Source organism: Nipponia nippon, unplaced genomic scaffold, assembly GCF_047370975.1.
Source record: "Nipponia nippon isolate SJK-2023a ecotype South Korea unplaced genomic scaffold, ASM4737097v1 scaffold_1, whole genome shotgun sequence".
NCBI classification, from domain to species: Eukaryota; Metazoa; Chordata; class Aves; order Pelecaniformes; family Threskiornithidae; genus Nipponia; species Nipponia nippon.
Window position 1 is genome coordinate 92,871,505 of NW_028262290.1, and position 16,205 is coordinate 92,887,709.

The 16,205-nt window shown below is 40.2% G+C and overlaps 1 protein-coding gene and 1 long non-coding RNA gene across 9 annotated transcripts in view; one reads left to right on the top strand and one right to left on the bottom strand.

Moving 5' to 3' along the window:
• RIPK1 (receptor interacting serine/threonine kinase 1) overlaps window positions 1-10,168 on the top strand; it is a 24,809-nt gene extending 14,641 nt beyond the window's left edge. For 7 of the 8 annotated variants that reach the window (XM_087762287.1, XM_087762297.1, XM_087762312.1 and 4 more), the window contains 5 exons: window positions 565-655; window positions 2,915-3,472; window positions 5,190-5,261; window positions 8,211-8,363; window positions 9,279-10,168. In XM_087762287.1, coding sequence (XP_087618413.1) covers window positions 565-655; window positions 2,915-3,472; window positions 5,190-5,261; window positions 8,211-8,363; window positions 9,279-9,565 — 1,161 coding nt within the window. In that variant the 3' untranslated portion in view covers window positions 9,566-10,168. The remainder of the gene's footprint in view (window positions 1-564; window positions 656-2,914; window positions 3,473-5,189; window positions 5,262-8,210; window positions 8,364-9,278) is intronic. The other variant, XM_087762324.1, reaches the window with a different exon arrangement.
• LOC148057471 (uncharacterized) lies at window positions 8,372-15,318 on the bottom strand. The gene is made up of 3 exons (XR_015705827.1): window positions 15,281-15,318; window positions 15,025-15,158; window positions 8,372-8,757 (listed from the first exon to the last, which is right to left on the bottom strand). It is a non-coding gene; the product is annotated as an uncharacterized LOC148057471 (long non-coding RNA).
• Window positions 15,319-16,205: the final 887 nt, after the last annotated feature.

Consider the following 16,205-nt stretch of genomic DNA (forward strand, 5'->3'; position numbering starts at 1 on the left):
GTTTACAGAAAGGAAATTGTACTGCATCTTTCTGAAGATTTGCTCTGAACTCCTTGTTCCTAATACTCCTTGTTCATAAAAGTCAATGTGGCCATACCTGAGTGTAAATCTTCTTCCTCACTTCTTCCCTGCTGATGAATACACTTAGTAAATGTAGATCCACAAAACAGGATGCCCGTTTGCTACCTTTGCCTCAGCAGCACCCTCTCACCGAGATTGCTTGCAGAAAGTCTAGCTATTAAGTACAAGACAGACAAGCCAAGACCACTCTGTCTGGATTAAGCTCATACTCATGTAGGCAAGGCTATTGTTTGGCCAACTCAGAGTATTATATACTACAGTTGCTTTGCAGTCCTTCCTCCCTTCATTGAAGAAAAGATTTTGCCCATCTCTAGCAAAGCAATGGGTATTTTCTGTCAGGCTGTGCTCTCTGTAGGAGCATGGGATCTCTTCCCACAGATTCACAGAATCTGTTCATCCAGGTCACTTCACTGTGAAGCTGTGCTGTTTCCTATTCTACAGGTACTCCCTTTGGTTAAGCTTTTTGTTCTTTCTTACATGCAGAAAATGTGGCCTGAGTCAAATGAACTACTGAATAGGATGGAATCCCTTCAAATAGATGCTGTATCAGAAGATACCAGTAATAGTCAAGTAGGTAAGTCACTTACTAGCACATCACTAGCCTGTGTATTCTGCCAAAGATAGAGTTGTGTACATGTACAGAGTAAGTAATCTTACCATTAAGGGCTTGTGAAGAGACTCAATTGTTCAGTGCTTCAGAGAGAACTGTAATCACTGAAAAGATTAAATTTGCTCCCAGGCTCCCAAAAGTCATACTTACTGTTTCAGATTTTCCACAATCTACAGTTTGAACCCATTTCATTTTACACTCTTCTGCTTTCCTCTCCCATGCCGAAAATTTTGTTTAACATTAGACTTTTCAATGGTTACTTTGATAATTACTTTTCATACTGGATCTTTCTTCCCATCCTTTTAGTCATGCCAACTGCTTGGTCTGTAGGCTTTAATTTCACAAAGGCTTTCCTTTTTGCCACTCCAGCCCTTCTTATGAATGTTCTGAATATGACCAGGACACATAATTATAATGTATTTCTCTGTTTATGATCATGCTCTCTATGGAATCTATCTGAAGAGCACTAATAGATGAATTTTCTCTCCTTTCTCTCATATTTTCTATCAAATCCTGGATGAGTTACATGTTTCATGGTTTTATAGAGCTGTCTCACTAATACACGATAATATAGTTACAGTTTTGTAGTAGCATATTTGGAATTCTTTTACCAAAGTTCCTAATGGCAAAGGATATAGGATCATATTTGCAATACCAATTTACAAGCAACAATATCAAATTGAGTAGAAACAAAATCCTGCTAAGTTTGCTCACACCATTTGAAAGACATTGTTGAATGAATAATGTTAAACTGTAACATGCAACTGATAAATCTTCCTCAAAGCTAGGTTTGCCATAACTGTTCTTAAGTAGCACTGATGGACTTAGTAGGGCAGCCCCACTGCTATATTTTTAAATGAGTATAATTGCATTTCCCTAGCAGAAATAATCATGTATGACTGCAGATACTCGTGTGTTTTAAATATGAAAGGCTTTATTGTGAATCTACACTGCAGATAGATAGATACTATCTTGACAGGCTGTCAGTCAAAGTCAGTTTTTTTTCTCCAGTCAATGGGCATTACTGAAACAGTGACAGTGAAAGATCTCACAGGATCTGTTCATACATCTCAAGCTTGCCCTGGAGAATGGATGCCATATAGTTATGCTAATACTGAATTGCTAATAGCTGTCACTTTTGATGAGGTTGTTTCTGTATTACCTTATTCCTCCCACTCTAGCAGCAGTAACGAGTCAGACTGAAGGTGTACTAATACACAGCCATCAAAAGGAACGAGTTTTGGTCCTGCATAATAAGGACTAAACTCATGTAATTTGGAAAACGGGAAAAAAACCCAAACCACAGTTCACTGGCATTATCTGAGCTAAATAAAAGCACATACATACACTTTTTCCAATTTTACAGTGGTCCCTTGCTTTAGGCAGTATGTACAGTGTTTTCTAGACAACTGTGAGGCCTTCAGAACTTTAAGCAAGCATCTGTAGTCCTACCCTTAAAAAAAAAAAAAACACAAGAACAAGTAGTAACAAGCAGATTTTTACATTCTTGTTTAGTCTTGGAATGCTACAGCATGATCCAGATCATAACTCAATCTAATTCAAGACTGAAGTAGAGCTTCCCTTTGATAGTGAGAATTAGTTTGAAAGATGTAGGTGACACAGATTATTTTGTCTGGTAGGCATTACTTGTAAAAATGTATTCTTTGGGACTATGAAGAATAAACTAGACGAAAAGGATTCATCACAAAACACCCAGATGGGATATTTTACGTAATCATTTGCAAACAGGACTTTAATGACAGATTGGTTGCGCTGTATGAAGTAACACCTATTACAGCAGTGTTATTTTCCATCCTGTTACACTCCAATTTTGCACTGATTAAACTCCAGTTAATGCCAGTGGAGACACACTATTAAATCAGACCTACAAATACCTCCAGGAACTGTTTCTTTCAGTGGTTGAGAACTTGATGTCAATATAAGCAGAGTATGCAGTGAATTCTGACACCACTTGACTAAGAGAGATTTTGACGCTGATAGCTTAAACAAGCCTGTACTTCCTAGATAAAAATCAGTAATACTTCTCAGTAAAGGCATTCTATAAAATAAAACACAGCTCATGCTGGAAGTAATGTTATATTTTCACCTTTTATATATTACCGTAATATTAAAGGTAGATTAATAGATTCTAGTGTCATTGTAACAAGTATATAATACTTGCATTTGGATGTATTTCAAATATTTAATTTTCCTCCCTTTCAGATCAGCCTAATTCTCTACACAGTTCTCAGGGTCCCATGACGAGTCAGGTTAACGAAGCCCTGTTTGCTGCCTCCCCTGAGAACCAGCCTGTTGAGAGCTGTGAAACCTCCTTTACATCCTCTGATAATCTAGAAAGAAAACTTCAGCGTGAATACAACTACCATGTATTTGGGAGTCGGATGGATAAAGCAGTTCCATCTGTAGCATACACCCCTGAAATGAGAGAGGAAGAAAGAAGACGAAGAGTTTCCTACGATCCATTTGCAAAGTCATCTCCTACTCAGAGTGAACTATATACAAGAGCTGAAAAAACAGGATCAAACACTAATCCACATTTTTGGCCACAGCCAGCTGCAACACCACCAAAACGGGGAAACGTAGATATTTTTTATGCACCAAACCCTAACAGTCCTCTAATGGGAAACACAGGGGCTCTCTATGGATTGTGTTCAGCCAGTACCTTTAGCCCGAGTAAAACTCCTGTGCCTGAATCTGGCCTAAACCTGCAGCCACAGACCAACGTAAACTGGAATCCAAAGAATGCAGGCACAGATACGGGTGAGATTCCTCCTCCCTCAACACCTACGTTTCTGAAGGCACACTTGTTCTCTAAAAATGAAGTGGCCAAGAGTGTTTTGTAGTTTATCTGACAACAACCTGCCTACTGCTAACAGTTGATCTGTGATATAGCAAAGGTGAATTTATTTCATGAAGTTCTCTTTGTTTACTTGAAGTTAATTTAGGTTGCTAAAATGCTCTAGCTTTGACTTCATTATGCTGCTTTCACTGATTTCAGTCTGTTAACTTCAAGTGAACCTTTTCTAAAGCATCAGTGTAATAGAGGAGCATCAGACCCAACACCTAACTCTACCGCTACCAGCCAAGCAATAGCAGACAGCAGATACTGCGACAGCAGCTACCAAAACCGAGAGCTGCTACCAATCATTCTAGGAAAGCAAAGGAAAACTTTTGACTTTCAAAAATGTAACATTCATACCATAGGTTCTGCTTGTGCAGAAACAGCATTTGTAGTATTTCAGAAAATAAATGGGTATTTTTAGCTTGATTTGCAGCACGGTAAGAGACTTCTGAGCTCAGGGAGCCAACAAGGAGCTAAGGCTCATGACCGGTTTCTCCAGAGAGCTCTGTCTGGTGCTGACGGGGAGCTTCTGTCGGTATTTGCTAGTGAGCTGTGGAGTAGAAAGATATGGAGACAGAGAAGGAAGAGAATGCTGAGCATTGGCAAAAAGTATACATAAATGGTAACTAGAAGCCTGTAAGATGTAACTTTTAAGAACTAGAGGTAGCATGAGACACATTAGCCTGCTCCTACTAAATACTGGATATTTTTAGTGTGGCATTTTTTCCAGACCGTCTCACAAGAAAATCAAGGATGCCTAGCTGTTCACAGGCAGAATGCCATAAAGGTGTTATTCTGTTAAATTATTTATGCACAGGCTGTGATTAGTTGTTTATGTGAGTTTATTTACTGAAACGAATCTGAGAGCCGTCACGTCAGAAGGCAGGGACTAGAACTGTCGACATCACTAATGAAGTAAAATCTTCTGTTTGAAACGAAAAAAGAAAACAGTTATTATAAGGAGGCTGCGTGCAATAGTGTGGCAGATACCAGACTGAGATGCCGAAGAGCTGCATTGCAGCTCTTCCGTTGACTTGTTGGGTGACAGTCACTCTTACTGCTCCATCATGAGTTGCAGAGCTCATTTGCGGGCATCCAAATTGAATACTGCCCTGGGATGGAAGTTACATCTCTACCGGACATTACTGCCACTGGCAGAAGATGCAGTGGTGTCCCATGCCTTTCCTAGAGCCAGTCACAAGCAGCCTGCTAATACAAACCGCAGTCAATCTCAGCGGTAAGCAGTAGGAGCACACTTGGGAGTTTGGAATTTTCCAATTTGAATACCTGAGACGAGGCAGCTCAGCCCATAACTGTGGTGCACTGTGATCCTATGCTGCCGTTTACTACCCAGGTATTCATACTCACGTGGAAGCCCATTGCCCTCACTGGGATCCAAAGATGGTGAAGGCTATTAGTCACTGAGCAAAACCATGATAAGGTCATTGCTTTAACTACAGTTATTCAAGGAGATACAATCCTGTTAATTAAAAAGCTTCTCATCTCTTCATATTTAAGAGCACAAAGTATGTACTCATACTGTTACAAATATGACAGTAATTTTTTAAGGACATTTGCTTTTTTATTTACATAATGCTTTGGGCATTTTTTTTTTAATTTTCCCTCTTTGTTTAGGTAACAAGGATTCCACTTCTTTCACAAGGGGAACTTTTACATATTATCCTACTGCACCCAGAGTAAGCACAGGTAAGTCCTGTAGCCTTCATCTGTCCTGGTAGCCAACAGGCTGTGCATTACATCCTGATCAGTAAAGCAGAAAACTTCAGAATCTTGAAGTAATTTATGTTACTGCTTAATGTTACTCCCCCATGCCACACTACAGGCTTGGGGAGGAGTGGCTGGAGAGCTGCCTGGCAGAAAAGGACCTGGGGGTGTTGGTTGACAGCCGCCTGAACATGAGCCAGCAGTGTGCTCAGGTGGCCAAGGCAGCCAACGGCATCCTGGCTTGTATTAGGAATAGCGTGGCCAGCAGGACCAGGGAGGTGATAGTGCCCCTGTACTCGGCACTGGTGAGGCCGCACCTCGAGTACTGTGTTCAGTTTTGGGCCCCTCACTACAAGAAGGACATGGAGGTGCTGGAGTGTGTCCAGAGGAGGGCAACGAAGTTGGTGAAGGGTCTGGAGCACAAGTCTTATGAGGAACGGCTGAGGGAGATGGGGTGGTTTAGTCTGGGGAAGAGGAGGCAGAGGGGAGACCTTATTGCTCTCTACAACTACCTGAAAGGAGGTTGTAGCGAGGTGGGGGTCAGTCTCTTCTCCCAAGTAACAAGCGATAGGACGAGAGGAAACGGCCTCAGGCTGCGCCCGGGGAAGTTTAGGTTGGATATTAGGAAAAACTTCTCCACCAAAAGGGTAGTCAGGCACTGGAACAGGCTGCCTGGGGAAGTGGTCGAGTCTCCATCCCTGGAGGTATTTAAAAGATGCATAGATGTGGGCTTAGGGAGATGGTTTAGTGGTGGACCTGGCAGTGTTAGGTTAACGGTTGGACTCGATGATCTTAAGGGTCTTTTCCAACCTTAACGATTCTATAATTCTGTGAATACCTCTAACCTTAGCTGAAGTTTTCAGTACCAGTACGTAAAACTAGTTCCTGTCTCTAGCAGGACCTGTACACACCGTTAGATGTGTATTTGATGGATCAAGGTTTTATGTAAAAGAGCTTTTAAAAACATGAAGGCATTCTAAGATCTCCTGGACACCTAAACCAGTCACTTTCTTAGATTAAACATCAAGTTGCCGTGACTCTACCCAGCTCCTGAACCACACATGCGTTTGGGACACCTGCCCTTTCTTGCTCTGGATTTTAATACAAATCTCTAGCTGCAGGCTTCATGCTGATCAGCCTTCCTTGAGGGACAGGCCTCTACAGTTCAACTGTCTTAAACCCCTGAAATTCTGTCCTGTCCTTCAGAAGTTGTTAATATATGCTCCTTTCGAGTAGTGTTGCTTGGGACACCCTGAACTCCTTAATTAACCCTTTCAAGGCTTGTCCAGTTTGTAAGTGGTTTACACTTACAAAGAAAACTTGAAACAGCAGGTTTCTGTCTTCTTAACTATATGCCCCTTAGAGTCTTCGGATGATGACCCAAACGTGACAAGCAAGCAAAGTATAGAGGCTTGGGAAAGGCACAGTAACTTTTACTGTTAATATTGACAAAGCATTTGTACATGTTTTCATATTTTGTGCTAGATTCATTTTGTTACTAGATAAGAAAATAGCAAACATAAGAGATTCCTTCATTTTTTAGCTAAAAATATGAATGTATTTCCTGGGTCCTTCACCTCAAAAAAAAAGGAAAGGATACAGGAATCATAATATTTTGAGACATGATAAAATGCTTTCCTTTTGTGCAACTTGTAGAAACTAATCATCCATACATTTAAGTATTTCTTACTAGCAGTTTCAGGTTAATAAATATTAAATGCGTTTAGTCAGATTTTCATAGGTGACCATAGATTTCCACACTTCACATTGCAATTGAGTGTGTAACAAGGATATTTGTGCATCTAACCATCATTTTGGGCAATTAACTGCAGAGCTTGGTCTATCATTTTAAGTATCTGTACTTCAATTTTAGACCCACGTTGTGATATTCACCGTTTGAACTAGAGTTAGAACGTTTAGTGGATGATTATCCAGAGTTCAGAAAACATTGTCAAGAGAACAGAAAAGTGACTTCAGCTAACATGACTAGAATAGTCACTTAGTTTCATGTTATGTGTGGAAATCAGACAACTGTAAGCAAAAGACACCAAATTAGGTGTTCAACTAATCATATACAGTAAACCACAGATGCAGGTTTCCAGAGGCGCACACAGTTTAGCTGTGCAATTGGTGCATATACATGTTGACTTTTATTGCTGAGGATTCAGGCCTTAAAATAAAGGAGTAGCATTTTTTGGTAAGGTATCTCAGAAAACAATCTAGTCTTGCCTTAGAACCAAAAGTACAGAACAGAGGAAAAAAATCAAAATTAAAAAAAAATATGTTGAAACAAACATTGAGCAAGTAGCGCACTGTGATTCACTGTGAAAACAGATAAAACTGAAAAATATACTCCTAGATAGCAGGGATGAAATACATGGTGAAACAGAGAGGTACCATCAAGACAGTATAGTATAACGGAGTATAGAAACCTTATGAGCAACTAGAAATTATTTTCTGTAGTCTCACAGAACTTTGAATTCATAACTGTGAACCTGAACTTACATTTATGAAAAGTAAAGCTGAGAGGCAGAAGTAAGGTTTTAAGATTTAAACAAAAAGTGCTTTCAAGTAAAGTCTTCCTGAAGCTGTTAGCCAACAAAAAGCAAGGCTGCTACAACACATTCCTAAAGCGCAGGAAATGCTATGTACCGTCTAGTAACTACCAGTATGTAAGGCTTGGTTATGGCACTTTGTCATCAAATAGAATAGGATGGGCTTTCACTAAAGTACATTTATGTCACGCTGCATAATGAAAATATGCTCAGTTGCTAGTAAAATGGCCATTTCTACATTAAATGCAATAAAACCATTTAATCACTTCCCTGATTAGCAGAACCTTCTTCCTCCTTACCTCCTCCTTATGTTACTTCTTGACGTTTTGAACCATATGCAGTCATTTATAAAATTGTATTAAATTCCCTTATACAGAAGATTCAATCAAGTACAACATAAGTAACAGTTCTGGAATTCAAATTGGATCCTACAATCACATGAAGATTGAAGAGCACAATCAACACATCAGCACCTCCCCTGTTGCTACAGAAGCAACTTATAAGTATTACGAAGCAATGGGTATATTTGGTAAGAGAAATATCTCCCTAGTTTTGATGTATTCTCCCCATATATTTATTTGGTACAGCTTTCTCCTTCTGATACTTGAGAAATAACTGTTTGGGTCCTTTTCTACAACATACTTAAAAGCGTATATAAAACAAGTAAGGGTTTGTGCTAATACTGTTCTGTAATACCACGTACCTCATTTGTCCTGTAGTTTCGTGACCTCTTATGAGACACCAGATGCAAGTGTAGATGTATATGCATCAAGAACAAGAGGAATAACAACACTCAAATCGGTAGAAGCAAGGTTAGGGTTGGTCGTCCTCACCTGACTTATAGTTTAAATCATAGAATATCCTGAGTTGGAAGGGACCCATGAAGATCATCGAATCCAGCACCTGACACCACACAGGGAAACCTAAAAGTTAAACCATATATCTAAGAGCATTGTCCAAACGCTTCTTGAACACTGACAGGTTTGGGGCCACAACCACTTCATTCAGGTAGAAACTGGAAGATTTTGAAATTTATTTTCGTTGGTCAATACTGAATTAAACTATCCCTGTGTATTCATAAGTAAACAAATTAATAGTGTCCCAGAATATCAAACATACAATATAGACATCAGTCAGCTGTATAAGAACTCTAGGAAGGAGCTTCTCAATTTTGCAGGTTTAAGTGACAAACTATGATAGCCTCAGATCAAAAAAGCAAGTCCAGCAACTGACCTGTGAATATACACGTTCAAACTGGGAGTTTCTTTCCTAGCATCATTGCTTAATACTGCCTCCGTGAAACCCATTTCTGATTGTATCACTAAAATTCTGTCTCCAGATATTACCAACAAATAGTTGGGGGAGGACAGGTGAGATAGATAGTGAAAGGAGCAGAAGAAATGTTGAACAATGCCATTTTCTTATACTCTTTTTCTTTTTGCAGACAGTACTACTGTCCTGACTGAGAAACACCTGAATCTAGTGAGAGAAAAGTTGGCTAAACAGTGGAAGCACTGCGCTCGTAAACTGGGCTTCTGTGATCCCGAGATTGATGAAATTGATCACGACTATGAACGAGATGGACTAAAAGAAAAAGTTTACCAAATGCTGCTTAAGTGGGGAATGAGGGAAGGCTCCAAAGGCGCCACAGTTGGAAAGCTTGCTAAAGCCCTCTTTGCCTGCCAAAGACTGGATCTCCTTACTAGTTTGATGCAAATCAATGAGGAATAAGTTGACTGAGAACTGGGGGAAAATGAGGGTATTTTTTCCTGAAGACCTTCCAATAACAAGTAATAATTCCAAACAGACTTTCTGGAGCTCTTCTTATTGCACAGACTTTTTGGAACACATTTTTTCTGCCAAGCAGTTTTCAGTGAACACCTCCAGTAAATCAAAAAGTTTATGTCAAGATAGTTGATCTTCCAGAGGATAAAAGAAAATAAGCATGTTCCTTCTGAATAAAATAGTTTTCCGAAGATAGCAACAACCAAACGCAATAGTAATATCAATTCAAGGAGAACATGTTATACAAAAATTTTAGATTCCATCTTGAAACAATGTTGGTACCCTTGTTCAGTTCTGAGCAAAAGCACATCATTTCAAAGCTAATATATCAGTAAAAATATGTGAAAGACTGACTCACTCTGTGGAAAAACCTGGACAGAAAACAAAATCAACTCTTAAATTTTGCCAGAAGTGCCAATACTTACAAAGGTACTATCCCAGATTGCTCTAAGTCAATATGATTTTATTTTTTAAATCTTTTTAAAATGTTTATTAAATACGGGTGTCTGGAATTATGCAGAAGAGCCGTGTGAATAAAAGCGAAAATGATTTTTGGCTTAAAAAGTATATAATTGATAAAATACTCTTCTTTCACAGGTCAATATTGCATTCCATTTTTACATTGCTTGGTAGAAGAGATTTTACATAAGTTTCTCATCTGCTTTATGAAATAATGAAAAAAGAAATTCAATCATTATGCAATCCAAAGTAAAAACTTGGGAATATGAGAGCCTTGGGAAGGGGAAAGTGCCTTATTACCACATGACAGAAGACCCATTCTCCTACTTGCTCGGGAGGCTCAGAGCGTTACTAGTTTCTGAATCTCTTAGGCTGCATTTATACTAGTAAATTAAATGTGGCTGGGAATGTTCCTGAGTGCTGAGGTTAACTGGCATCCCACAGCCTGCTGCCAGGATAGCAAATTCTTTAAACCTCCAAAATACTGTGCAAGGGCTGTTTCACAGCGCTGAAGTTGTGTCAGGGAACGCTGGAACAGCTCTGTAGTGTGGGTGATGGTATCCCCGTGCCTGGGAATGTTCATTGCCACTCTAACTTAATAGTATTGACATAATCTCAGTGTGCAAAAATCTATGAAAGAAGAATTACTGAGTTGTAAATTGTTATGCCCCAGGCATAATTGCGCCAAGCTCTTCCTGTGAAAATGATACCTCCTACTTCCATCAAATCTACAGATATTTCCAGGAGATATTTTGGACCAGGTCATTCTTTATGCTATAGAAAAAGCAGCGAGTGTTCATTAGCTTCTGGTTATTGTCAAAAAAGCTAACAATTTAACAAAGGTGTAGTTAGAATGGATTTCTGCTCTTTGATACAGCAGCCACCATTTTAGTAGAAGCAAAATGAAACTGGAATCGTAGCAAGTACCAAGGTATTTGTCATCTTTAAATCTGCTTAGCACAAGGCAATAGTGGAAATAGCCCCCAAAATGGAGAGTTTAGCAGAAATCAATACAAAGAGCATGTCATCCACCCAGATACTGGAGCGTTTATATATTTATTGTTAATGTATGCTAAAACACATACTTTCCATTGAGGCTAGCTTGGGGTGTATCAGTATATACCACACTAATATTTATATTTTTAAATGCTCAGGATTTATTGCATTGCCTTACAGTTTTGATGTAGCAACATGCTAAATTTTCTATAAACTCTTGAGTATTATAGACAGATAAAAAAAGACATCATTCTCTAGTATAATGAGCATACACTTTCCAGAAATAATAATTTACTCTCCTTGAAGCAGATCGAGAAATACATGCGGGGGGGGGGGGAGTCTTCTCCTCTGTGTCAGTCCTCAGAGAATTACAACCACCAGCTACTATGTTACTTCATGAAACAGATTCCAGAACAGATCTGCAAAGTCCATTTATGTTCCAGTAAGGTTGGTTTCACTGGATTGCTACATCAATTCCCTACCCCCATTTGCTTTTAAGTAAGTCTCACATACCTATAGTCTTTACACAACATGCTATTTTTCCCTCATAAGATCCTTGTCTTATTTGGTACACAGAATGAATTGTGATCATTTAATAGGCATACACTAAATGCTTCATTTTCTCTTTATAAAAGAAAGCAAGCCCAGACTCTACGTTCTGAAACGACAACGATGACGACAATGTAAAGCACAAACATGAAGAATCTCAGAACAAGAATTAGGCATGGGGCAAGTCCTGGATCTTTAAAGTGGGATGTGGCAGATGAAGGTCATTTTAGCTTTGATGCTGTCAAGTCCAGTTCTAGACTAGTGCTCACAGTTCAGGTGACATTGTAGATGGTATAGAAAACAACCACAAAACTGAAAGCTAGAGACAATCTCTTTCAGAACAACGCTTACAGAACTCAATCACAGAGAAGAAGAGTCAGCTTCCTGGGCAGAAAATATGAAGTACTACAAGCTTTTTAGCATATTGTGGAAAACCACATAATAGGACCCAATGCCTGGAAGCTGCAGCCAGGCATGCCGAAATTAGAATACATATTTAATAATAAGGATGATTAACTACTGCAATAAGCTACCTAGGGAGTCTGTGGATCCTCTTGATATCTTTTCATTAAGACTGGTCTTGTTTCTTAAGACAGATATAGTCAAAAACAAAGCTATAAGTCTCAATACAAGGTTAACTAGGTGAAGTGTAAATGACAACAGTGTACAAGAGGTCCAAAGAAAAGAGTTAGTGCTCTCCCTTGGCCTAAAAATTTACAGAAATGTTAAGTATAGCAGAGAGAGATCAGCTAATATTAACTTACCAGGTTGCTCGTTTCATCTACCACCCATGCCTCCGCTCCCCCCGCCCCCAAAAAAAAAAAAAAAATCAAGGATGGAGTTTATTTTTGAAAAGCAACCTATCATAACAGTTCAAAAATGGAGGAAAATAACAGGGGCAAGGAAGAAAGAGAGGTATTATGGCACAGATCAAATACCCTTCATGACAAAAGAAAGAAGAGAAAGGACAGAACAGTAATTTCACATCAAACTGGCAAGCTATCAGCCTCAAGGGCAGAGGTGGCAGTAATGCAGCAACCTTACAGAGATTTTTCATAAGAGGGGTGAGGTGCAAGCCAGGGAGAAAAAGCCTGTGGGTTGCAGCAGCAGACCTCCTTCTCATGGTCTCTCCTTGAAGAACTTACACAGCAGGTGAACTCATCCACTTATGCACAAGGACATTATGTTTTCCCATTTTAAGAGAGTAAGAGCTTTGAGACTTTAGATCATGGTTTTATTGCTAGTTGAGTTCCGCTCACAGAAAGCACCAGTTTAAGATATTAAAGAGTTCCCTGCCTAGAATTCTTGTGTTCCTTAGAGTCACTTACTTTTCTTTCTCCTTTACTCTAGGCAACAAGTCTAGGAGCTTTTTCTGCAGAGGCAAAGCTAGAACACTGTTTAACAGTGGATAATCAAATACCATTCAAGTACAGCCTCCACCCTGTAGCTACAGTCATCGTTACACAGCAGCCAATCCATGCTGAAATTCTTAAATGCAGAGAGGATTAGAGTCCATGTAATGCAGAGCAATTTATTTGGTTAATTTTGTTACTATGTCCCCACTAACAGTGTACAAGCAACTGTGAATTTTGGAGAATTTTTACTGCTTCCAAAATAGTGGCTAAATAATACCAATTAATAACACTGAATGAAAAACTCAGAGAGGACACTGTGGCAAGTATTTGATATGCGAACTTTGAACTGAGCTGGCAACATACAGCTCCTCTTCCCAGAGGCCAGTTTCCAGGGAGAGGCAATACTCGAGAACTTGGCCTTTGACTGATCAAGCAGTTTTAAATAAACCATGTCACTTTTCTCTGATAGATTTTTTCATTTTTTGTACTACAAAAAATGAAAACCTTCTTTCAGCCTTGGAAGCACATGGAAAACAGAGTAAGAATCTCTGATTCTCTGAAACATGCCCAGCTTTGTATGTGGTGAGAAGGAGCTACAGGGAAACAAAGTAGGAAGGATCATCCAGTACAAGCACGGCCACATCAGAGTTAACTAGCACTTGGGAGGGCTTTCTTCCCTAGATCCTAGTGTCCTCTAGGCATTTTTTTCCCACCCTTTCCTCATCCCAGTCTTTACAGACTACAGAAAGTGCTCCTTGAAGCATGCCAGGTTTTCCTCCTAGCATACCGATGAGCATCAGGAGTCAGCCGACCACAAAGGAGTCAGTCACCACAAAACGGCAGCTAGGGCAAGTGCAGCTCTCACACTCTGTCCTTAATATGGCCCCTGGGGAGAAGGGAAGGGGGAAGTTAGGATCAGAACAGGGTCTAGGGTGCAGAGTCTAGAAGCTGTTTTTGTGCTGGAGGAAGTACTGCCTACGAGTGAAATGAAAGAGACCAGACTCCTGATTTATGCTGGGTTTCCCTCTCCTCTCCCACTCCTCCTTTACGACTCTAAGTAGGTCACTTCCTTTCTCTTTAGCACAGTTTCCTCACCTTTTTGGTATAGACACCAACTTCTACCAGAGCTAAGATGTGATCAGATAATAAGCATTAAAGCTTATAGAGCTCACAGAGACACTTGATAAGAGCTGTTTGAGACAAAACTCCACATTAATCACCTTAACGAACCAGTAATACTGCTTGGATTTTGAATGATGGGTTGCAATTCCTGTGCACCCCACACACATCTCAAGAGAACTAAACGCAGCACTGGAAGGGACATCTGGGTCACAGAGTTCCCTAAAAATAGATTCATACAACCCCTTCCATAAACACGCCAAGAACCATCTTCTGAATGTTACTCGTGCCCTCTCCAAGAGAGAAGTTCTTTCTACTTTTGTACCAGAGTATTTGGAGCCATTTCACGTCTCTGAATGCCCTGAATCTGAACAAAAATTATACCAAGACTCTGCTAAGATTTACAGGATACAGATCACATTCAGCTTTTTGAAATTATGGGACCACCTTGTATTGACACGTCTGCACTTGGGCACTTCGGATTTATAACATGGTTGAATATATGAAAGGTATGCAGGCACTGCTTAAGCTGACAGACAACTATCCTGTGCTAGCATAAGAAAAATTCAGGCAAACATAAAGAAAACAATTTTTAAATGCATGTCTACATCTTAGTTTCTTCATCAGTCTGAAATGTGCTTTGAGCCAAGGTATCCAGGATCTTTTTCTACTAGCTGTTCTGCTTATAACAAAGCATCCTTTTCTTTGCTATGTAAGTCCAGATTTCTCAACTTGGCTAATATTCTAGTTAAATATGCCTCCTGCTACAAAAACACACGCTGCTACTCTCCACACTTCACAGCTTCAAAAGTCAATCCACATCCACTCAGTCTTTCTTGTTTGGAAGGTCAATACCAAATCATAGAAACATCAGCATTTTCACGTCTTTGTTCTGAATTTGGCAATTCACCACTACCCAAATCTTACCTCTTTGTGGAGCTGGAGCAATGAGGTTTTGTCCTAAGGTGAAAACGTTGCCTGCTCTAACACTCAACATCCAAGAGGCACGAGAGCCCAAAACAGGCGTGAAAACAGCAGGATATTTCACTTCATAGAAGTGGCTAAAATAAAAGAGGCAATACTGATCAGTCAATGCACACACAGACTCAGAAAGCAAATCTGCAGCAAGAAGCAAAGTCTACAACAGTATCTGGATCAGTGGGGACCCAAACCAGACACAGACAGGGCTGTAACGCAGCGAGAGCCAGGGCAGGGACCAATGGCCCTGCGCTGAGCTGGGCCCATGAGCAGAGGGTGTGGGAGGAGGCCCCAGCTGAGGCTGATCATGGCCATTAAAGCCTGTTAGTGCCCTGATGGCCCTGACAAATGAGTTCCTCCTTGAAAGGTCCGGAGTTAAAGCCCCACTAATGGTAATAATTCTGGTGTCTTGTGTGGGATCACTGCTCCTGATACAAGAATCCCATGTGTGAGTGAAATGAATGCCTCTGGAGACGTGGAATTAGTCTTTCTGCCTGATGTTCCAGCATGTCTCAAGGGACCCGCTACGTCAATAACTGACTAGGTCTTTTCTAGATTTTCTACAACCTGGGGAAGTACAAAAAGTGTAGATATATATTTTCTATCCATCTAGGAGACAGAAGACTACTCTGTCTTTGCAATTTAATAGGCATATTGAAAGATCTCACTGTCCTGTAGTTCTGCCCCTCACAAGAAGTTTGGGAAAATACTTGTGGGCTGGGAAATGGCATTTGAATCACTCTTTTCCCTGCTGTTCAGTTCCATAAGGAACAAATCCATGCAGCACCGACAGTGCAGCCTGGCTGCAGGGACTGTGAGGGTGGATCACAGGTGACAAAGTCCCACTGCGCAGCAATGATGTCCTCCAGAGCCTTGGGTGGATCTCAGAGAGAAATCCTGCCAGCAGCAGCAGCCAGAAGCTGCCATTAAATGCAAGTTTCTGTCTGGAGAGATGACCATACTGGAGAGATGGGGCAATACCAAGGGGGGCAAAAAAATGACAGTGCAGTTGTTAAGAGGGAAAGGGAAATCTGTGTTTAGGGACACATCACCAGCAGAGCAGTGCTGCCTCTTTCAAACATTTTTTTTTCTTTTCTTTTTCTTTTCTTTTCCATGCAATGGCCAGAAAC